The 23397-nt window shown below is 53.2% G+C and overlaps 6 protein-coding genes and 1 non-coding gene across 7 annotated transcripts; 2 read left to right on the top strand and 5 right to left on the bottom strand.

Moving 5' to 3' along the window:
• Positions 1–1837: 1837 nt before the first annotated feature.
• CLUP02_10359 (uncharacterized protein) lies at positions 1838–5647 on the bottom strand (the record flags this gene model as incomplete). Its single annotated transcript, XM_049289335.1, has 8 exons — positions 1838–3707; positions 3790–4151; positions 4223–4416; positions 4471–4762; positions 5232–5277; positions 5350–5389; positions 5465–5499; positions 5559–5647. 8 exons carry the CDS (start codon positions 5645–5647, stop codon positions 1838–1840), a joined length of 2928 nt encoding a protein of 975 aa, XP_049146480.1.
• Positions 5648–5727: 80 nt separating this feature from the next.
• Positions 5728–7540, bottom strand: CLUP02_10358 (uncharacterized protein; the record flags this gene model as incomplete). Its single annotated transcript, XM_049289334.1, has 8 exons — positions 5728–5824; positions 5892–6226; positions 6276–6470; positions 6505–6574; positions 6652–6852; positions 6991–7102; positions 7136–7298; positions 7358–7540. 8 exons carry the CDS (start codon positions 7538–7540, stop codon positions 5728–5730), a joined length of 1356 nt encoding a protein of 451 aa, XP_049146479.1.
• Positions 7541–8813: 1273 nt separating this feature from the next.
• Positions 8814–10977, bottom strand: CLUP02_10357 (LIM domain-containing protein; the record flags this gene model as incomplete). Its single annotated transcript, XM_049289333.1, has 3 exons — positions 8814–10639; positions 10694–10804; positions 10863–10977. 3 exons carry the CDS (start codon positions 10975–10977, stop codon positions 8814–8816), a joined length of 2052 nt encoding a protein of 683 aa, XP_049146478.1.
• A 3237-nt stretch (positions 10978–14214) lies between these two features.
• On the top strand, positions 14215–14708 carry CLUP02_10356 (uncharacterized protein; the record flags this gene model as incomplete). Its single annotated transcript, XM_049289332.1, has 2 exons — positions 14215–14307; positions 14439–14708. 2 exons carry the CDS (start codon positions 14215–14217, stop codon positions 14706–14708), a joined length of 363 nt encoding a protein of 120 aa, XP_049146477.1.
• A 2300-nt stretch (positions 14709–17008) lies between these two features.
• Positions 17009–17090, bottom strand: CLUP02_tRNA167. Its single transcript has one exon. It is a non-coding gene; the product is annotated as a tRNA-Ser (tRNA).
• Positions 17091–19826: 2736 nt separating this feature from the next.
• Positions 19827–20576, bottom strand: CLUP02_10355 (uncharacterized protein; the record flags this gene model as incomplete). The annotated part of the gene is made up of 1 exon (XM_049289331.1): positions 19827–20576. The coding sequence occupies one exon, from the start codon at positions 20574–20576 to the stop codon at positions 19827–19829; it is 750 nt and encodes a 249-aa protein (XP_049146476.1).
• A 1070-nt stretch (positions 20577–21646) lies between these two features.
• Positions 21647–22952, top strand: CLUP02_10354 (uncharacterized protein; the record flags this gene model as incomplete). Its single annotated transcript, XM_049289330.1, has 2 exons — positions 21647–21897; positions 21977–22952. The coding sequence occupies 2 exons, from the start codon at positions 21647–21649 to the stop codon at positions 22950–22952; spliced, it is 1227 nt and encodes a 408-aa protein (XP_049146475.1).
• Between the last annotated feature and the right edge of the window lie 445 nt (positions 22953–23397).

Here is a 23397-nt window from a genome sequence, read left to right as displayed (position 1 = left end):
CTATTACTTCCACAAAGTGACCAGGCAGTTAGGCAGGCACGGCAGGTAAGGCAGATCAGGCAAATAGGTGGGCGAATTCAGGCAATTCCTTGCCAGCGATGGTTCGCCTTCAGCTTCATTGATGCACCGCAACTCTGTTCCACACTCGTCGTGAAGATCTCGAAGCCGCGCAGGTGCTCGCTTGCGTCTGGAGCCAGCCTGCAGGATCGTAACTATTGTCTGTAGCTATCCGGTGTGTCCTGTGAGGCTGCCAAAACAGTCCAGATACCGAGATTCTGAAGATCCCGTCACCAGCCTGGTATCCGCCTCGGCCTCGTTGGACGCACATCTGAGCGCGATTCGACGACATTCTGTTGTGACATAAGAGGTTATTTGTCTTTCGCCTAGACTATCGGCCTCTTCCATAGCAAATTGGTACCCACGTTGACTGCCCCGGAGTGACTTCCTTCTATGGCCAGTAAGGCAGATGTGGTAATGCCGAGTTGTCACAACTAAGTAAGCAGCCCAGATCACATAAACACCCAATGAATTCCAGATCTCATTCTTCCCAACCCAAAGCCTAAACCCAAACCCAACGTCAAGCTACCCAGAAAGCAAGCATCCAGCCTGAGGCCACCCGTCGGCCACTTGCTCCGTATAAAGGCACCGAGAAGCGCAGACTTCCGTGGTTGAACACAGCACATCCAAATTCAATCTTCCAGTCTTTCGGACGCAACAAGAACGTGTGGCTTTAGTTGAGCAGGATGCCCAAGCACCGAGCTTATCGCCCTAAGCCGGAACAACCCATTCTCATCAATCTCATCACCGGTCCTCATCCCGTCCCTGCCTCGGCATATTACCGGCCGAATAATTCACCAAGAACTAATAACCTGAGACCCAGATTGCTAATTCGATTAGGGTATTCAAGAAGCTCTTCTGCCAGAAGTTCCTCGACTGTCCTCGCAACATGCAACACCTGGTCTGCCCATTGACATGTGGACATCAACCACCCGGACGAATTTGTATAATCCAGCCTTGAGAGGCCAAGACCGTAGAACCTACCCAGTTGCAAGTCAAAGCTCAGCATGTATAATCACAGAGTCGCAACAAGTCACTCATGAAAGACCAGCAACATGACCCATGACAATTACAATTGGCAGGTTTTCCCTCATCTTCTAGTTCCCGAAGGATAGAGATACTCTACATATATCTACGCTCGCTCGGTCCCGAAAACCGGCAACATTGGTTTCCCACCTACGCACACATTCCATCTACATCCACCCTTTGTACAACTAGAAAAGTAAAGCCGGCCGTTTAGGGAAAAGGTCTAATCGCTGTAAAAATGCCCAAAAAAGAGAGTAAAGTAAGGTAGGGGAGAAAGAACAGGGTTTGTCGGCATTGGACAATTAAGAAGAGTGAAAATGTGCCATGTTTTTTTACTGAAGATGCATCACTAGTGATGAAAACGGTAACCCCATTTTCACACGTGAAGGCCGAAACAGCTGATTTGAAAGAGACAACGTCTCGCTCCGGGGGCAACACTGTAACGATTTCATATCTAACCTGTGGCCCGCATGCGTATGGACGGAATGGATTGGTAAATGTCGCCACGGTTCCCGGGGCGATTGCCTGGAGCTCGTTGATATTCATAGCCTCTCGGGCATGTAGTGGTATTCGTAGCAGCGCCTGTTCTCCAGGATAGGTACCCTCCAAATCCCATTGAAAACTCTCATGTCCGGTTGTTTCTGCTGCCAGTGCTCTGCTTCATACATCGTCGCTCTTGCCAGCGAGACCACGAAACCCAGTTTGAAGCAAGTCTTGTTCGTACATCATACACCATAGTTCTGCGTGGGCACGTTCAGCCGTAGAAGAGCTCGAACTGGGTCGCGAATCCGGGTTCTGTCGGCTTGACCTCCTTGATGGGATGGAGGATCATGGGTGGCAGACACGGACGACCGTGCGCTCTCTCCCAGTTCTTGCCGCCAATCTTAGTGTCGACATATCCGATCCAGTTGTTGTACAGTCTTGGTGGGGGTTCGGCGCGGTAGTACCAAGTCATGCCCTGGTATCTACGCTCTCTTCCCCAGCCCATAGGACTGCCCTCGCCACCGCTCTCGCCGCGAGGACCAGGATTGAACCACTTCTCGAGGAAAGTGCCATTCCAGGGGCGGTCAAACCAGGTAGGGTGAGGTGCAAACACAGTCTTGAAGCCGTGGAGAAGCGCGACAGTCTGAGGGGTCATCTCCGACGCAATGTGGTTGCCACGAAGATTCTCAACATGCATGATGTCCAAGAGGCGCTTGGAGACACGAGATTGGGTGACAATGGTGGTTCGGCGGGGGAGGGTTTTTGCAGGGTCGGGGAACTTTTCGTCTCTGTAGCCCCAAATGTGGTCCGAGATGATCCAGCTGCTGTTGATCGGGTTGAAGATGGGGCCGACAGTGATCATGTCCGCATCCTCGCCAACTCCCCACTTGTACGGCTCCTTCTCAGGGTTTTCGACAGGAGGTTTAGGGCCGACGGGGTTGATGAAAGGCAGCTTGGGCGGGCCCCAGATCTGGTTGCCGCGGGTGCGCTGCTCAACGTCCTTGCGGAAGTCGGTATCGTAGTCTCCGTGGAAATCGGGGATATAGTAACGCTCGTTGCGCTCCCACAAACCTCTGCGAGGCTGTTTCTTGGAGAAGTCGGAGAGGCGCTTCAGGAAGTCGTAGTTGTGGCCGATGATTCTGGCGTCCATTTCCCAATTCCAGATAAAGTCGAACTCAGGGTGGTCCTGGCTGAACTTCTGCACCGACAGCCATTGGGCAGAATGCACACTCTTTTCGTTCTCGTCGGTAAGTGCTGTGTACAGGTTCCACATAGCCTGGTCATTCCACAGCTTGGTAATGCCGTGGAACTCGAGAGGCACATGCTCGTTGAGTACGTATTGGTACGTGGCTTCGTCGTTCCAAATGTCGAGAGCCTGGTCGCGAACGTGCAGTAGCAGGAAAACCTGGTATTCGCCACCAGATCGGAGCGAAAGCTCAGAAATGAGGGAACGAATGACCTGCTTGTCGTTCTCCGTGTACTTCTTGCCGGTATAGGTTCGAAGAAGGACAGCAGTACGGGCGTCGGGAGTCGTCACCTTAGCGCCCTTGGACCCGCCCCTGAACTTGTTGGTAAGGCCTCGTTTCTCGTTGGCCTCCTCTTCCTCCTCGACCTCCTTGCCGTACTTCTCAGCGATGTCGGGGTAAGCAGTCTTGATGTACTCGTTGGGCTTTCCCTCGTCGAAGCGGGCAGCGTTTCTCTCAATACACTTCTCCTGAAGGTCGCCCCAGTTGATGTTATCCCAGTCAATGCGAAGACCGGCCTTGCTGAGTTGAGGAAGAAGACCGTAGGGTCCAAGCCTGGTCTCGCGCTCGTAGCAAATGTTGCCATCCATGTCCAGGACATCGAAGCCGCCGAAGCCCGGGTTGGGGAATTTCGCAGGATGACCCTTGAAGACCAAGAGATCATCAACGGCCTCGCCAGTCGCACCAATGCAGGGCACATGAGGCGCGCGATGCGTCTTGTTCCATTCTTCGCTGTTGTAGTCGGGATAAGGGTTGAAGTAGACCGGTCGCTGGTTGGTGTAGGCCTCCTCCTGCGTGCCAGACTCACGGAGGTTGGCGGCGTGCTCGGCGGTCCTGTTTTCCTTATCCTTCAGAGAGTTAAGTGTGTTTCCGTAGATCGCGTCGTTGCCGGGAAGCCTGTAAAGTTTAAAATGTCAGTCTCTCCTGCATGCGTGACAGCTGACGTTCCCGCAGTCGGGATTGGCAGGAGGGCACGTACTTCTTGGCAGCTTCATACTCCCGCGCGAATTCGTCTCGCAGATCTTGCTCGTGCTTTTCTCTCTCTTGCTTTTGTCTCTCCTCATCCTGCTTCCTCTCCTCTTCCGACTTTGGCGGTTCAGGAGGTGCGGCCTTTTCAGGGGGTGGAGAGGTGCCGTCTTGGTTCCAGGGGACGACGTGATAGCCGGCAGGAGCGCCGCGTGTGGCCAGGAAGTAGACGGTGACAATTGCCAGAGCGAGAAAGAGCAGCGTCTTGGGGCGAGCCCTCGGGGCGATGAAGCCTCTCGATGATTGTTGTTTGAGCATGGTCAACATGGCCAGCGCGGCAGCGGCAAGCGGCGGCGGGCGGCGGGCGGCGGTCGACTGGGGATTATTAAAGAATCCGCTGTGGAAAAAACGGGTGCTGATCGAACGGGCGATTGGGTATAGGTTACGGTTGGAATGTTTGCCGCGGCGCTATAGAGGCATGCTGCGGCGGTCGGGAAAACACACAACCAAAGGAATGACGACCCGAAGCGCTGGTCTTTCGAAGTATGAAAGGAACGTGGTGAGCTCTCGCGCGCCTCGCAAAACCCAATCGAGAAGAAACCTGGCTCGAACGACAACAACGCTGCAGTGTGAGCGGGACCTGTTATGGGGGCTTGGCGAGATTGGATAAGACTCGTTGATTAGAGAGTGGCACGGCTCCTATCAAAGGAGACCCAGCTGGGATTTTTTTCGGGGGGTGTGGTGCAATGGATCGGACGGGGGGCGAGTAGGTAGCGCGGGGGAAGGGAGGAAGAGACAGAAAAGTCTAGACTGGAACACGCCTCTCCGCAAAATCCAGGTGAGATCTGAGGTGAAACGGAGACAATGTCGACGATAGTGTTTATTGCTATTGCCGCGATTGCAGGAAGATTATTGTTTCTACCACCAAGAGCCAGAAAGGGGAAGAAAGGAGAAGGAGTGGAAGGCAGGTGGAAGGACAGAGACGACTACGACAATGGCAGTGGTTGCCAGGATTCAGAACTCAGGAGAGAGAGGAGGTCGAGTCGAGCTCTGGGCAAAGAATAGTGGGCAGGAAGGACAAGAAAAAGGAAGGCGCACTAACTAGGCAAGAGGCAGGAGGATCATGGAAGGGGAAGCAAGGAAGTTGAGAAAAAAGAGGAAAGGGCGACCGCCAATCGAGTTGCTCCATTGCTTACCTAGGTAGAGACCCAGGGTACGAAGTACATCTCGTAAGGTACAAGAACGACGTGGGATCTAAATTGGATAAGAAAGAACGATGTACATACAATTGGCCGCCTACTCTCTCCTACACTTCAAGGAAGGCACGTAAGCACGTAAGGTAGGTACTTTGGTCCAAACTGTACCTCGAGGTATCCCAAAGGCGTCCCGCGGATATCTGCAGATAGACCGCGTACGTCGCCGCATTCACATTGCAACACGCAAAAGGAGACAGACAGCAGCAAGCCAACCAACAAGTCGCAAAGTAACAAATCCGACCATTCTCCGAGTCGGATGTAGATCGCCAGTTATGTGAGAAAGTGGCCGCCGTCCACCTAATTTCTAAAAGAGGGACGCAAATGTCGCCCACCGGTCCTCCCTGAGTCCCTCCACCTCTTGTTGACAAGAGGATTGGATGGGAATCAGGTCCTGGCTGCCGGCGCCGGCACCCGGCAATCAATCCATCACACCAGACTCAGGTCGCGCGGGATGGGCGGGACCATTGCTGTCACAGTTGGCATGGATATACGGTATGACGGACTTTTTTCTTTTTTCTGCCCAAACATCTCTACCAGACTCCAGTGGCATTCGGCAAGCGACACTAACAGAAAAAAAGGGGAGAGCCAAGTTTGGACTGGATTCACTGGAGCCATATTGAAGCACTTTAATCGCAATCGTCCCCATCCACGATGCCTTACAAATTTACACACCATAGCGGCAGCTGGCAGCGCGCTTATGTTTCGCCGGTTAAGCCCGCGATCAGTGGATGTCTCAATCTCAGGAGGGTGATTGCACCAGGACACCTCATCTTGTTCTGCATCCCGTTGATGCTGCCCGGACGAGACAAACGACGAAAATTTTAAAAACCAAGACGACAAAGAAAGCCGCGCGTTCGACCTCAATGCCGGGTTATCAAGCACAGGTCCCGCGCCGTTGGTCCTGTTTCGCGAACAAAGAGCCAAGTATCCTTCACCAGAGGCGACTTGACCGAAAATTTTGGCCAAAAGTTGAACGCCCTGAAAGACGGTGTTGGCTTGTTTCTCTTCCCTGACCAGTCCAAGCCGCATTTTCTTGGCTAAGGTACGCTGCGAAACCAGGAACGGCACCAAAAAGTGGCGCTTCCCAAACCACGCTAGTCCCGAGCTCCCCTTTCCATGACACCCCTGTCGATCCGAGTTAATCGCCTTTTCCTTCCAAAGTACCGAGACACCCAATTTCGGGCGTCGAGATACCTCATCAGCTCAGCTAGCCCCTTACGCTGAAAAAGCACTTTACACGTACCTTGCCGCTGCCGGATATCCCACGCGTCTTGGCTGCCTCAGCGAGGGGAAGTGTGGAAGGCCTTGCAAACGACGAGGCAAAGATGGCAACGACGTCCGGATACCGCACGAATAAGGAGGAGAAGTGCGACGTGTAAGGGGATGACAAGTTTCTCAAAGGGAATACACGGGTCCAACCGTTCCCGCTCATTCTCAGCTATGACACCAAGTCACTAACAAAGACAACTGACCCGGCTCGAGGAGTGGGAGAGGTAGTTGAAGAAGATCTTCACGGCCCTCTGCCCGTTCAAGAAGGTGCCACTGAATGAATGTCATTGTCTCCGGAGAGGATCACATCACACAGACACCCGCAATAGACAGTGCCCTCTGCCTCACACTTTGGCCTCGCATCAGCAGAACAGAAAGTCTGTGCTCTCGAGATCAAACCAGCATAACTGCGCGCGACTTCGAACCCTTCGATGTCTCTTCCATTGCAGTCTTGCTCTGATAGCTTCCGAAACAAGACGCACGACATAACCACTTGCCTACGCTCTACCGCAGCGCAAGGCAAGGAGGGACCGGCTGCAGTCTGCAGGTGACTTGCGGCTGTGGACGCAGGGCGAGCGCTCTTATCTCGAAATTGCAAACACATCATTTCCATCAATGAGAGACGTCGTGAAAGAAAAGATTGATGGGGGAAAAAGAAACTTCCCAATCAAACCATCGCCAGACCTCACGTATCATGTCTAACAGCTGCAGCAAGAGAAGAAATCACAACATCCCCCTTATCCACCACCGTCCGCCAAAAACATCTGGCTAATAGGCACGGGCGCTCTGCTTTGTCTTCCCCTTACCTTGTCAAGTTGTCAGCAATTCGCGTACCACCGTCACGTTCATCCAACAACATCTGGCATTCTATCCTCTCCTGTCCGACCACGTTGACTGCCTGGTGTACTATGTATGTGTCGACGCTCGACAGTCTCAGAACGAGCGAGAGGCCCGCCATCCATCCGTCTGACGTCCCATCCACTCTTTCTATTTCCATCTAGCAATGCACACGCGCTCCACGGAACACCCGCTCGCAGTGAAACCCAACCGGGCCACTCTCAACCAGACGAACCACTGACACTGTCCTCTGTACGGACACGCCGCGCGCCAGAATGTGGTCAGCCAAGGCGACTCGGATTGTCCTTCAACCGTGCGAAGTATCCAGCGCACGATGCCAGCCTCATCAACCCACGACACTAGCCACTCTTCTTGAAACAACCTCCTGGTGGAGCATGACATTTTCGCAAAACTGAAGTACTCCACCAACTTTCGACATGAAAGTACCTACCTACTTATTAGGGCATCTTACATGATTACTTAAGCCTAGGACAAATGACTTGAGAGCTTCTGAATGAAGCCATCACAATGATGAATATCCTACTCATCTCGAAATGAAAGCCCACTAACCCTCGAAAGAAAATCTAAGTCTGGGAAGTACGGACATGCCAAGCTTTCCATGCTACCATATGTAGACGCTATCCAGTCTATTCCAAGATCTATCCTATGCCCGCCCACCCCATTCGTTCCATCTTCTTCGAGGAAATATCGACATGAGAAAACAACAGTCCCTCAAAATTCATCTCTCAGGCCAGCAGTGGTTGCGTGAGTCCTCGGAACATGGCGAGTTCTCGACAATGTGCCCTCCCAGCGTCCTCTTCCGCGTGAACAGTACGTCCAGCTCCCATCGGCCGATTCATCTTATGAAAAGAACGGTCTTGAGAGTCATATGTAATGACCTGTTCGCTGCGAGATTCAGGTATCTGCAGAGGGAAGTTGAGAGTCGGGGTCAATGTTCAAGTTGATGAGATCGGTAGAGGGTGCAAGTCTGAGATGACGCACAACGAGGCGGAATGAGAGCTTGTCAGCTTGCATCCATCAAGTCGATACCATCCGGTCTAGATGTATCAAAGAATAGACTATTTTGATCATGAATGGCGACTGTATACGACGTGAATACAAATAGAGAGCCACGAGCCGAGACTGTGCCATCGTCAGTCAGACTGATTTCGGGTAATTCACATGCAACACAAATTTCTGGCAAATAGTTGAAGATATTGACTCAAGATTGATCTTTCTCTTGGGGCTTGCTACGGGTTATGGTCTCAAAACCGGCGAGCCTCTTTCGATGGCTAGCTTTGTACAAGCACTCGTGTGCAACCCCATCGCCTGCAAGGTACTTCCTCTGCTTCTTCTTGCCATGCAATCCGGAATGACTCCAATGTTGTGAATGGCTTCCCCCTTCCTCAAGAGCTTCTGTGAAGCTCATGCTCAAAACGGAGACGAGACAAGCGCGTCGTCCGATGCAGGTATCAACAGAGTCCACAAAGGACTGGGTATATAAAACTCAGATGGTAAACAAAAAATGGAAGTGTATGTGGTGGGTTGAGATGAGGTTTGTGTCGTGGTCGTAAGCGTGTCGTGGGGTATTAAAAATGCATTGTAAATGATGATTCATATACGACGAATCGAATACGTTTAGTCGGAAAGGATGCGGGTTGGCATTCCTGGCGGTTTACATCATTCCGAGTCTCGTCATGCGCTTGTTCATGGTAGGCGGCATGGGCGGCGCAAGTCCGGCACCGGGACCCATTCTCTGCCCGCGAGGAAGGCCAATTGGTGGTCTCATGCCGGTCTGTCCGTTACTGGGTCGACGGCCACCTTGTCCGGGAACACCGAGACCACCAGGGGAGCGTCCTCGTCGCTCTTCGTTGACCATTCGAGGCGGTGGTTGCATGCGGCGCCAGGCGTCCTTTTCGCAGTATGATCGGCCGTTGACTTCGAAGTAGCCGTTTGACAAGGACATCCCGCAGTCGCCGCAGCGGAAGCAACCGACGTGGTACTTGATGCGTTCTTCGTCTTCCAGGTATTGACCCTCGATGCCACGTCTGCAGGAACCACACAAGCTGCCGTTGAGCTTGTGATAATGGTTACCACAGTAAGGCTTGTCGTTGAGAACGTAGAATTCCGCTGAAGAAAAGGGCTCTCGGCATGTTGTGCAGACGAAGCACGCCTTGTGGTAGCGTCCGGTGAGACGGCCGTCTGAGGATGAAATGCTTTTGCCAGTGATGGCATCGCCACAAGACTTGCAGTTGCCTCGCGAGGGCCGGTTGCGGGGCGGAGACGAAACGCTGCGCTGATCGCTGGCTTGACGCTCATGTTTTTGGTTGTAACGATCCATGGGATTACGGTCCATGGGGTTGCGACGGTCGTAGTCTGGAGTCGCAAGTGGCGATCTCGCACGGGGTCTGCCTCCTTGCACAGCTGGATCATCTCGAAGGTCCACAGATGGCGGTGCGCGACGATTCGAGTACGGGTTCGCCAGCGGTTTCTGGGGTGGTGGCGGCGGCATACCAGGAGACTTCATAGCCTCCATGGAAGACTCAATGTCGTTCGTCAAGTTGTCAAAGTTGGTCACGTCTGACGGGTTTCGACGTACACGTGGATTCGCCGGGCTGGACTGTGAGCTGCTCTGAGAACTGGCCTGGCGACCATGGCTGAACATGGACGCTCCGGACGACGTAGAAGCTGAAGGAGTGTGATACGGGTTTGATGAACCGAACTCGCTCGCCAGGTCCACTTGGGGCGCACCATCCCTTCCAGACGTCGTCGGGCGCAGAAGACTCGTTCTTGGCGGCGGAGCTCTCGATGTGTCGGGCCCCATTGATATCTTCCTCTCATGCTCTCCGCCGTTCGGCTGTCCTCTAAGCCTGTCAGATCGGGTAGGAGGTGCTGAGGGCGTTCTCAGAGGCGGCTCGATAGGTTCGCTAGGTCGCGGGAAGGTGCCTGCGCGGCTAACATAGGTTTCGGGTTCGATATCTTCGGGGGTTGTTCCTGGCGGCCCAAATCCTCCATAATCATTCTTTCTTGGTAGTCTCGGTGGCGCAATACCGCCAGCGTTGCTGCTTCCAGAAGACATGAAGGAGTGGTTGGACGCTGAAGTCAGTGGCCGGTCGTTTGTCATGTTGTCATCCGGAGTCAAAGAATCCTGTCTCGAAGGGGCGAAAGCGTTCTTTGTGGCTCCTCTTCCTCCCGCTCTCCTGCCCATCTCGAAAGGCCCCGGCGCGATTGTGTTCATACGCTGGAGAAGACTTGGCGCTTGCTTCTTTTGTTCACCTGGGTACATCTGTTCAGAACCGTAGTCGTCCCCATCATCGAATGCCCCGTATCCTCCAGGTCGTCGAGATTGTTGGCTTGAGTTGTAGTCGTTTGCGATTTGCGGTTGGAAATAGTCGTCGTTGCGGCCCATAGCCTGGCTGTTCGGTGTCTTGGGTGAGATGCTGATTGAACCAGTCGATGTGCTTATAGGTGTTAATTGCCCTTGCCGCGAGTATGGGAGATCTACTTCGGTTAGCCAACTACGCGCGAGGAGTCAAGATGGGTTTATTGGCATACTGGCGGCACTAGTATCTAATGTTGGAGGTGCCATGCGTCCGTACTTGTTGTCCAACGGCGGCGGCTGATCATATGAGCCCAGGCTGTCTGGACGATCTGGCGGCGCCGATGCTGTAAATGATGTGAGCTTGACTCTGCGTAAGATTTAGATCGAGTGTGAATAGCTTACGCTCTGCTCCTGGACCGCCGCAGACGTGCTCGCCCATCATGGAAATTTCCACATCGAGGCCGCATGACGAGCATTTGATGGCCGGCATAAAGCTCGACTCCCTTGGTAAGGCCATTTTGGCTACTGATCCCGTTGTCCTTCTTGCAAATACGCCCTAACTCTCCGGATTTTCACTAAAGGTAGATCGTCTGTATTCCCATGCACATTTGAGGCCGCATCAAGCTGATTTCCGTAGGCGCGGTCTGCAATCCCAATGCGGATGTGGCGGAAGAATGAGAAGTCGCAGACGGGGCAATGGGGGCAAGACGGCTCTTGAGTGTTTCTAGAAAGCGAGAAAAGGGCGGTAGTGACGTGAACTGACGTTGTCCCTGGAAGTTTAATGGTGGTGGGACGCACGATCGCGCCTTGTTTCCAGCTTAAGATCGGAAACTATGTGGATTTGCTGTGACGGGGTGGTGGACGACTGGAACCCCCCGTTGCAGTTTGCAGGCGAACTCCCAGGCACGGGTGTGAGCGGTGTATGGGTAAACTGTGAGTGATGTTGAGGGTGAGCGTGTGACCCAAGCGGTGTCTGAAGGTCTTTCTTTTTGGAGGCGGAGCGCTTCTGCAGATTCGCACGAGTCCCGGGATCTTGGTTGCTGTCAAGGATGCAATGTTGGAGCGTGTTTTGGGACCAGCGCAGCTGTTGAGAAACACGAGCTCCAGGTAAGTGAGTGAGTGCACAGTCGAGCCTCGAGGGTGTGAAAGACTGTGTGCTATTGCTGTTGTAATGGTTATAGACGGAAACGGGACGGGATAAGCTGGTCTGAGAATGAGTCGCTTGGGGAAGAGCTGTTGCGTCTCACGTCTCGAAGTTGGGAAGAGGGTGTCGGGACATTTGGTGGATTTGGGGAGCAAAGGAGACGTCCACGAGCGTCTCAGGGCCAGTAAAGAGAGGCGACCCCTGTTCGTGGTGTGGGTGGTCAGAGAGAAGCACAGACAGTGGCTGTCGAGAGAACCCCTGGCGGCCTTGTCCGGCCCATGCCAGGTTGGGCCTGGCGGTTGACGAGCATCAAGCAGGGATCTGGGGTGTTTGCATGGTGCATCTCTCTGTGCGCAAAGGATAGAGCTGGGTCCGGATGGAGGGGAGGGGCGGAGAGAGAGGCACACCCAGAGACACCTATCCGTGGATTGGAAGGCAAGTAGTAGAGAGGTTTGATGTGATGGAGAAGTGTCGGAAGGACTACAGTTCTTGCCACCTTGGGTCCTCGAGTATGACTGAGACTGAGACGGAGACAATGGTGATGTGATGTGATGTGATGGGTGCTTGGAGACGAGGAAAACACTGGGAGAAGAGACGAGACGAGGAGGGGCACAGCAGCAGCAGACACATCATCGAGGGATTTGCGAGGATTTACAGTCCTTGCTCGTTGTTTAGGCTTTAGGCGACTGGTCCATGTCGAGGATCAATCGTGACAGTAGGATTGCGCAAGGAGCAGACTTGTTCACCTGCGACAAGAGGGACAGTCATAGACGGGATAGCATGAGAGGAGAGACGGGCAAAGGGCCCAATGTCCGATGGCATGCCGCGTGCTGCGTGCAACGGGGTTTGACTATGATGAAGGGTTCAAGAGGTGGTGCTCCTCTTGTCCTTAGAAGTTAAACGCAGACCAGATAAATTGTCGTAGATGAAAAAGATGAGAAAAGGGACCTGGAACGGCGCGGGGTGGATCAGCAAACCACGGCGTTCTTACCCTGCAGAGGCAATCATCCTTTCTGGATTCCCTCTCACCTGCATTCTACAGTTTTTGCCTTGTCCACATTGGGGAGGAGTAATCAACTCTGACTATGGTGATTGGGACAAGTACTTCGCCGTATGTAAGGTACGGACTCATGGAGTGACCTGTCCCCAGTGCTACCGCATTCTGAGGGAACAAAGAACAAGGCAGAACCAAGGCAGGGCGCACGCGACGCAGGCGATGAGCAGGCCAGCGATGCCACATGGGGAGGATGATGACCGCCTTCCCCAGTGTTGGCTCGTTTCAGGTCCTCTTCCCAGCAATCTACAAGCAACAATGAAGGGCAGGCTGGCAGCGGCGGATGGGACAAAAGGCGCTGTTCTGCCGCATGCGAGCATGCCTCATCCCTCGTCACTTCACTCAAGCTGAGGGCCGGAGAATTGCTCATACCCTTATTTTTGTGTGAGTGCATATACATAGTGCTAAGTTCAGTATGGACACACACCTCAGGTGAGGCCGCAATCATGGTGATACCTGCCTCGGAGTCCCCTAATTATCTAAGGTGCGGGATGCTACGGGAAACATGGCATCCATACTGGGAGCTACTGTGTACCCGTGGACCGTAGGCACACTAGTTGCGCAATGAGCCCACTCATCCATCTATATCCAGTCCATATTTAGAGACTGATGCAACTCAGCATGAATATGCTTTTTCGGAATCCGGCGAGGTATGATTCTAAATATGAATGATGCTGTTCGGGATAAGGTGGGAGCGATGTGGGAGACACGGGACCGATGACCGATGAGTCGATGACTGTCGAACCGTTGCGCAAATGTATGTATCCGTAGCATTGGCAGTGACGGAAAAAGAAAGGAGAAAGAAGCATTTGCGGATTCTACCAACTTCCCGCCCGGCTCGAATGGGCGACGAATACGACCTCGTCCTAATATGGTTCTGTTCATCTCTGCCAAATTTTACTCAACACGAACGGCATTACCCAAAAGAGTTTGCTGCGTTCTGGCCTTGCAATCGAACCCTCCTTTTCTCTTGATTGCTGTGGTTCCTTCCAACTGTTGGAGAACCTAACGTAACGTGCCTTATTTATCGACTGACCAGTCACATTGGAGAATACTGAATGCAACAGTACCTACCTTCTTGGATTTCTCTCGCTCTTTCTCTCTCTGTCGCCTCACGCGGGATAAGGTGAGGAAGGTACACACCCGGGACAGTTCCTTCCCGCTCCAGCTTTGCACTTTGCAGGGCAGTCACCAGGTGTGCACTTCCTCTTTCCAGGTTCGTACCTGCAGCCAGTGAATTGGAGGGCCGGGTACCTTGCAGAACAAGTCAGTGGGGCCTCGTGGCCTCCACTGTCCTCCAGAAGCCTATCGTTGCTAGTGGCTTTGCTTCCCCTGGCTAAACGGGCATTAAGAGCCAGCAACAGGTAATAATGGCCGGGCAATCCCACTCCGCCGTTATTAAGGTCCGGTCCATTCGTCTTAGTCACCGCGGGCAATCATATCGCTGGGCCACTTTCCTTCCAGCGTTCCTATCAAGCTAAAGCAGGGCAGGAGCAGGTGAGGAGGTGGATCTATCCCGACGTGGGAGGTTTCCATTCTGGACTCCACACCGCTTAATGACCTGCAAAAAAAAGACTGCAATTGGCACTGCTGACTGGCACTGGCCGCGACTCCAGGTCTTCACTGCAACTGCAAGATGCGACCTGACCGTAAGTAGGCGTAAAGTACGAACCATATCGGCCCGCAACTCTGTCGGTTATTGTCTGCGCTTTTGGCGGCTTCCATCCACCTGCCTCCGCCTCGTGCTTGGGACTTGGTGCCATCGACAAGCTCACGCTAGGAACTCTCGATCGTCAACGCTACTCCGGAGGCTCAGGGGCCTGATCTCAAGCTCGTCCTCCATCGCCGTCATTTGCCTTGCGCTCGTTCATCCATCACGTCCGTTACGCTCTGTTGCCAAAACGGCGGTTCGCTGTCACGACTGTCAGTCGGGCTGTCATCACCCGCCTCTACTCAACCGCCAAGCTGTCACATATCAAACCACGGGCCTTTTGCACCGGCGAAGGCGAGCCATCAAAGCCCAAACATTGTCATCAACGATCAACCTTAGCGATGTTGCTGTTGCTCGGCCTTGGACTATATCAGCCTCTCTTAACCGTCTCAGTCGTCGTGGAGACAGAAAAGTCATCGCTGAACCATCCACGTTCAGACGCGTGTCATTGGAGCCCCCAAACGTGAAAACTTTGGTTCACGTCATCTCTGCTAATAAGAGGCCCGGTTCAATCAGGCTGCGGTCTTTGACTTGCAAACTTCCAGCACCGGCTGCCCGAAGAGGTACGGCGCCCACAACTGGGCATTGCGTAGCATGGAATGTGGCCGCATTGTATGGAGAGCTATCGGCATTGAGCAATGCCCTCCGACTACTGCGACAGCGACTCCAATACCAATGCACCCACGCGCCCGTTGAACCAACCGCCAAGCGGCATCCTGTGGAAGAAGTGGGCACTCTTCTCCGCCGCTTCTCGGTCCAGGCTCCAGAAAATGCAGAGCATTTGGACCCGGGGTTGAACGGAGCCAATATTGGTCGTCAGACGGGGTCTCGGGGGAGGGTCTGCAGCAGGTCACCGGCTTTTCCATGCACTCGCGGCTCGCCTTGTCATGCTACTGCTATGCTACCGTTTTCTTCAGGGAATCGCCCATCACACCGCACTTTAGCTGCAGCTCCAAGCCGCGTTGGCAATTGCACAAGTTTGCACTAACGCTTCGGATTCTCTAACGCGCTGTGCTCACTTCCTGGCGCCCTGCTGCCCCCTACGCCTGACGGCCGGGCCGTACTACAGAAGGTGACTTTTCCTCTCGGTCCTTGGCGATACAATGGTTCAGCGCCACAAAGCTATTGTGCTCCGGCTGCATAGCTCCAGTTGCCCGCATGGAGCTCTTTCACGGTTAGGGCAGGCACTGAACGAGACCGAAATCTCTGGTTCACCATCCAACGAACTCACTGGTCTGGACTTTCTGCTCTGACCACCCACCCAGTCTACCCACCCCTGACCTGGCTCCACCTCGTCCCAAGAGAGGCTCCCTGTCTGCTCACTGGCTGATCATCGACCTCAGTGCTATTTCCTCTGGCCAAATTCCAGATTGTCGAGCATCGATGGCATCAAATCAAGACGCACGGAGCTGGGCAATCGAGAACGTCGCTGGTCACAGTGGAGGTTCATCTCAGTACCTTTGGGGCCCCTCACCGTCATCTGACAGATCTTCGGCGGCAAATGAGACCTGCCATTATCGAACTCGACGGCTATGAGGTCTACCCCTCGTGGAGCCTTCTTAGACGCCGTGCGGGAGATGACACTGGCCTTGAAATCGCACTTGGCCACTTGTCAAAGGCCCGCTCTTGAACTGCTCGTCATTTGGATCGTCTCAGATCTGGTCAAGCGGGAGTTATTGCGTCCAATAATTCATATTCGCCCCAATTGCTATCACGCGAGATCAAAACCGCTGGTCTTGGAAGCAGGCCGCATTCTCTAGTGCAGGCAACCTCGTACCAGAGGATGAATATAGCGCCGAATGGCGGTGCTAAATACAGCACCGTCGATTACCGAATCCAAGGCGCGACGCGACACGATCCGAGACCCTTTAATCATCACGTCTTTCTAGAAATCATGGAGAGCTCGCGTGACACTTTAGCTGGTTTCCGCAGAAACCCCCTATCGAGTGCAGCGCGGGAATATATCGTCGGGAATGCGGCTTTCAGGTGGCCACACCGACTAATGCGGTCAGCGGCGCAGCCTGTCCACTATCAATCATTGCCAGCCCGTCCGTACCTTGGGTAGCTCGCTGATGAGGATCTCCAATCAGTGGCCTATCGCTCAGATATCGTTTCTTCCCCCTATTTCCCATCACCCGAGAATCTCTTCGAACTTAGCCAGACCTTCCCGAACGAAAAGCAGACCAACAGCAAGACGTCCGTAAAGAGAAACTCACGCATTGAATCCGTGGCTTGGCGTACTCAGCAACGCGCCCAAACGAGATGTCGAGATGAAATCGAGTCAGGTGGCTCAAGGTCTAACTACTCCTCGCTCTGAGCGCTGACCCCTCAACTCGAGACGTCGGAACATGGACACAACCTGATGCCGTCTCGCCTCTCCGTTCAGTCCAGAGTTACACGTTTCTGTTCAGCGGTAAACTGGCATACCCCTGTCTGTTTCCAAAACGTGCGGGACACATTTCAGATCTTCGAACTTGCGACCGTGACAGGCTGATCCTCTTCACAGTCTCTGCGTTGCAGACCGCCCATACTCTGCATCTTACGCGCAGATCCAATCGGGCCCGAGTCGTTCCTATCGGTCTCGTGGGATACAAAAAGAATGGTCAAGAGCCCTTGGGGGGTTTGGCAAAAGATAGTGTCGACGTTGGCCTGATTCGAACAGACGCTCCCGAAGGAACAAGATTTCTAGTCTTGCGCATTAGACCACTCTGCCACAACGCCGGGTCATTGGATGATTTTGAAGGCTGAGATCCGCTACAAGAAGGTCGGCTATCCAGGCCCTCTCCATTGGTCGCGACCCCGGCCGAGTGCTCATCACTGCGGGGCATCCAGACGTACCTCCTGTCGACATGCTTCATCCGATTGCCGATCAGGTGGTGTTTGAGGATGCGCTTGATCTTTGACTTTTGCTGATTTGCGTTGATGTAAGCAATTTTATTTTCCGACCTGCTGTAGGTTGTTTCCATCGCCCTATGGTGGAAGGAGTTTAAATTGACGATGTGATGGCTGGCTCTCTGCCAGAGAGCGGGGTCATGAGTTTAGGGTTGTTGGTTGTGTTCTCGAACTCTGCTATAGTTCCGCTTCCTTACTGCCCACGTCCAAGTTGGATGCTTTATGCATTGGTTAGACTTTTATTTTCTTTTGGTGATCTGTAATGAAAGTTCCGAGAGAAAAGGTTTCTGGAGTGATTGAATCATACTGATTAGCTTCCGGTAGCTTGCTCAACTTTGGGTGACGTTCATCGCAGTTGAGCCAGTCGTTGTTGGGGACTGGCGATGAGGTGTTCGAGGACGAGGTCGAGGCGGTTCCTTTGATTTGTTTCCGAAACCTTGCGTTCTGATCTTTTGTTTTCTGGCAAATAGCTTGTAGGATTTTGCAGTGGACTCGCTCGTCATGGAATGTAGGCAAAACAAAGACGTTGGCATCTGGGTTCGTCACCTTCTTCTACTTGTTCTGTGACATGGAGAGACATGCTTCCACGTATATGGCTCCCTCTGTAGCGAATAGCCGCATGCTGAGGTGGATTTGAAGTGCACACGTCAATGTGAAAACTTCTGCTACATTGGTTCGTGCGTGATTCTTTTCGAAGTTTCTATTCAGTATGCTTCGAATGTCTTTGGATGTCTTTTCCCGCTTTTGATACGATGGAAATCGCTTAGCTGGACAGTGCATTCCTCCGATCCTCGAATCCAAAGTGCAGTGTGTAAGAAATCTATCCGTGGATTCCAGCTCGCGAATGAGCGTGCCCAGAAGTCAGGGCTCAATCAGTTGACAGTACGACAACGAGACAGGCGCGCAGCCGTCGACGATGAGTCCCCTTCCTTCTATGCGCTGTTCCAAACAGACGCTCCTGGTTGATGTAGCACATTGCCTCTGGTTCACCGAGGAAGCTGAGATTGATCCCTCTGGTTTTATCAGCCCCTTTCTTATTATTCTGTGGCTGTCCTAGTTGAATTTCTCGAGGCACGCAGGTAGGTACAAGAGGGAGCCGAGCCGCGGCCAAAGCAAGACCTCTAGAAGCCAACCAACTTGATGTTGACCAACGTCCAATGCAACCGTTCAACACATGCCAGGCTGTTTCGATGCCCGGGGCAGATATCCAAGCAGTCCTCATCCCCTTGTTTCTAGCAAAAGCGGACGGAGCACCGTCGATTCTTGGCAACGACTTGAGGCTCGTCCACATCATCATCATTATCAGCGCTTCGCCAGAGTTGTTGTCGGTGATCTGTGTATCGACTTCATACTCATCGGGTAGCATACTTGGAAACATTACTGGAGAACCAGAAATGCAGAGGTCTTGTCTCTCGGCTGCTGATGTCCGTCTCGGGCTGGCGTTTATACGCTGGGGTATATGGAGCTGATGGGCAAGATTGGTCTAGGACAAAGTGAATGGGCTTTGTCTTAGGTGTTGCGCTGGTGATTTGTATGTAGAAGGGTAAGAAGAGTATCACACAACTTGACATAGTAGCCCCACCCCTTGGAGCTTTGCGATCGGTAATCTCCTTTCAAGCTTGTGGCCAAGTGGCAGGCAACCGAAGTAGTATGTACAACTTCTACAAGACCGTCAAGAGGATTGCTGCTTGGAAAGTGGCCCGGAAGATCCTGCTGATGTTCATGGTATAGCTGGCGGGCGTTTGTTCTCACCAGCCATCAACACATCCGGATGTTCTTCTCTCAGTAATCACTTGGTATCCATGTTTCTCGCTCTTCAATAATCGAGGTCCGTCCCGCTATAGCTATGATGCTACGTTTTCGCTCTGGGAGTTGCCGACTCCTGGTGAGAACAGCGCTTAGAATACATTATTTCCTTTGGTGACGCCAGGATTCTCGACTTTGCAGTGACAGAAATCCGTCAAGGTGACATATTCGTATTGTCGAGTACGGGGGCTACAAATCTGTGGAGCAACCTTTTCCATGTTCGACGGTATGGCTAGGCCAGGAGCTGCTCAGGATCGCGCAGAGAAATATTGTCCGTGAGGTAAAGTTGCGAAATGTGATGTAAACAATCCCGACAATGGATTTCTGGTTTGTGCTACAGGGAGTTGGCTTTGGATGTTTCGCAGTACTAACAAACCGTGGCATCATCTCCCATATGCTATGTCTGAGTAGCTAGACTGGCTGGAATTCACTTTTACTAAAAGATTTTATAGGTTGTAGATTAGAAGAATTAAAGCACTACTGAACGGCTTCTAGCAACATGCTTACTTGCCTACATTTATCGTTTGAAAGCTCAAATAATTCGCACTGAGAGATGAGCACCTGACGTCCTTGTTCCAACAACGCGCTATGGCTTGGTAAACATACAGGTTCGAACATCCAGAGCTTATCGTCATTGACCTCACCGCGCCTCTACATCTTCCCGCTCCTTCTCCCGAACATCCTCAAACTCTCAGACGTGGGAGACAAAAAGATGCAGCAGCAGAGACGTCCGTGTTCTTGGTGATCACAAATCGACGTCTAATTCCCAACCCTTCGGGCATCCTGCTCATGCGGCTCATAAGTCGGTTCATTCTCCGGTGCCGCATCCGGGCTCTTGTCATTTCCGTGCCACGGATCATACTGTTTCGCGATAGCCATTTCCCTGCTCTGCTCGGTCCACTCTTCGTGAGTCGGGTACCGCGCCGGCTCTGCATTCTTCTGTATCGTCTCTTCGAGAGTCGGGTACCGCTCGGGCTTTGCGTCCTTTTGCTCTGGCTGCTTCGGCATCGGCTCGATATTCACCTCCGGCTCGGGCTTGGGCTCGGGCTTCTTCTCCGGCAGCTTGAACGGGTTCTTCTTGGGCATCTTGAACGGATCCCTGTGCGGCCACGACCGGAACGGGTTTCTGTCCTTGAAGGTGTTGGGGTTGTTGGGCGGGATCCTCCATTTGGGGTTCTTGAACGGGTTATCCGGCTTGGGCCGAGGCTGCGGGAAATCGAACTTGGGTTTATATTCCTGAGACTGCTTGTACTGGTTCTTGGTGTACGGTCGGGGGTCCTTGTTGGGGGCTGGGTTGTCCTTGTTTATCGGTCTTGGGTAGCCTGGCCACCCGGTCGCTGGCTTCGGATCTGCCATAGAGGACGCATCGCTGTCGACGTCGAGGCCCTCGAGGTCTTGGGCGAGGGGCTCTGGTTTGGCGGCGTTGAGGTCGGTTGGGGGAGGGGTGATTGGGGTGGCGATGACGGAGAGGGTGGCATAGATGCCGGCGAGGAAGAGGGAAGTACGCATGTTGCCTGGGTTGGATGTGTAAAGGCAAGTATTTTCAGTTGGTATGATGATGATTTGATGACTACTTGTGAAGGAAGAATTTTGAGAGTTCTCCCTGCTTGACGAGCGATGCAAACTTGTGCTCGCGCCGGGAGATTGTATACTGAACAAGCCTCGTTCAGTAGGAGATCACTTGAGGTGTGGCTTTATATAAGTTCAAGGCACGCAACCTTGCGAGCCGCTGAATCCTTCTCAAGGGTACATCAAAGGGTCATGATGTCGTTGTAGACCTGACTCTGGCGTGAGTTTGTGGGATAGCCCCGAGGGTCAGGTCGGAATTGATATATCTAGTGAATACCCGGGTGCCATTATCTCTTCTAAATACTGAGGTACCTTTAGAAGTTTTGCCTTCTTCCTCGCAGATGCCTCTAGATGTGGCGTTTACTGGGAGCTTTGTTGGGGCCCTTTCTCTAAAAGTTACCCAATGTAGATCTCCATCACGACTTCTCGTGGTGAGAAGAGAGGTTGATAATAATGGTGTGACGTTATCCTTCATCTCCTCGACAGAGCCCTCGTCCTCATATCGAGGAAACTATGACCGTCGATTCCTCACTTGGTGATGGTCAATAATACCTCGCCCTCAAAAGAGTGATGATCCCGTGGTTCTGTAGACCCGGCTGAAGAATAAAACTTTCTACCTATCCATAGCAATAGCCGAGAAACTCTGGATTATAATTCTCTTATTGAACTTGGTGGACTGACGATGCCTCTCTCATTTGGCGTCGGGAAAACAGTGAGACAACTTCCCAATCGAGTCTGGCGAAGAAAAAGAAAAGCGCTGTTACGGCGGAATCCTTCCTCCACGCCACCCAACCTTGATGATAAGCACTAGGAGCCCGGGTACCCGCCTCGGCCAACTAACGAGTGGCACACTCGGGAGACGTCAAAAAAGGCCGTCCAGGTCACCCCATACAAACCGGCGAAGTTCGTTCGAAGCACATCATCGACAACTTTGTTAATGAAATCGTCCCTTGATCCTGTGGAGTGAACTTTATACAAAAGCTTGTGAGCAAACCACTCTAGATCATTCGATGCAGGCTCACGCACCATTGGAAATGGCGTCGCAGAACGCCCATCAACCGGTTCAATCGGGGCCACCGCGTACGGATCCGGGCCCGGAAGAGTACCTCAACGATCCAAGATTCCACCAGTCCTTCACCTTACCCCCCGGCAATGACCGCCCGGATCCATTCAAAGTCACGTATTGCGACTACGGATATCGCAACCTGGACAACCCAGAGCGCGAGCATGTCCTGCTCTTGTGCGGTCCCCTCCTGGGAAGGTAAGCCAATCATCTCACTCATAAACACACCTCGCACATCATGGCACACCTCATCGCTCAAGGTCTGACGAACATACAGCCGCTACCTTCACATCGCCAAAGACGCCCTGGCAAAGAAACACAAGGTCCGCATAATCCACCCAGACAGACCAGGCTTCGGCGGCACAACCCACGTCGACGCGCCCGACCGCGTCCGCCTCTGGCTCGAAATCGTGCCCGCCCTCCTCGCGCACCTCTCCGTCCGCCACGTCTCGCTGGCCGCCCACAGCGGCGGCACAATCTACGCCCTCAACACGGTCCTCCACCTGCGTCACCTCCTCTCCCCCGACCGCCCCTACGTGGCCCTCGCCGCGCCGTGGGTCCATCAGTCCCGCTCGGGTGCCGCGCTCATGACGCTCGCGGGCGGGCTGCCGGAGACCGTGCTGGGCGGCTTCCACGCGCTCGCCGGGTTCTCGCTGAAGCATGTTGCGCCGGTAGCGGGCGCGGTGAGTGGGGTTTTTCCTAGTATGCAGGCTGTGAGCGGGTTGCTGCCTGCGTCGATGCGAATGGGCTCTGCTGCCGATCCTACGCCTCCTCCTGCGGTGGAAGTGAACCCCATGGCAGAGTTTGAGGAGAAGATTTGGCCGCAGCTCATTCAAAAGGTGTATTCTGAAGATACGAGAGGGCTCAGCCAGGATGCCATTTTGCTGCTGAAGAGGGCGGGGCACTCGGATTACTGGGGCTCATGGAAGGACTATGACGAGCTTGTCACCCTGTTGGCGGAGGCTGAACACAAGCCCGATGTTGGCGTCGTCAAGGGCGCTGCAAAGCTCAAGGTTGATGTATTTTGGGCGGAGGCGGACCACATGATTGGTGTTGATAAGGGTCCCAAGTGGTTTGAGGATTGCTGGAGGGCTGAGCAGCGCCGTGACGTGATTGAGTTCTCTAGTTGTGTTGTTCCCGGGACTGATCACGATGGCATCATGGAGTTGAAGTTTGATGTGTTTGAGAGGATACTCCGTCAAGTTGGCGAAAACAGCGAGGAAGGGGATTCGGGCTTGCCATCTGCGGCATAGCACGAGACAGACTATACAATTAGAGGTAGAGAGATTTGCAACTTCACCACGAGGAGCACCTCTATAGTCGACATATTTGCCGCGACGCTCATGTACATGGCAAACCTCGTAACACAGACTCTTGAACCTTTACCCTTGAATGGCCGAAGAAAAGAGAAAAAAACTCGAGCCGAGGCTTCCCCAAAACCTAGTACTCATCAACTCTATCCCCACACATGCCTGGATTTGGAAGAGACATCAGACGACGTAGAGTTGGTGGCAGACAGCCGAGAAGCCTTGGAAGTAGTCCAGAACTGGCCCTTCAAGTTCTCAGGGTGCCGTGAGGTAGCCGAGCCGTTTTCAACCTCGGCAGGATCATAAAAGGTAGCTCTGGAGAGTCTTCAAGAAAGCCTCTTGCAGTTACTTGAGCTCTATCGCGCTCAGAAGGATTGCCGTGATCTATGGC

The sequence above is a fragment of the Colletotrichum lupini genome, chromosome 5 (genome assembly GCF_023278565.1).
Source record: "Colletotrichum lupini chromosome 5, complete sequence".
NCBI lineage: Eukaryota > Fungi > Ascomycota > Sordariomycetes > Glomerellales > Glomerellaceae > Colletotrichum > Colletotrichum lupini.
This window is presented reverse-complemented; position numbering and strand designations above follow the sequence as displayed.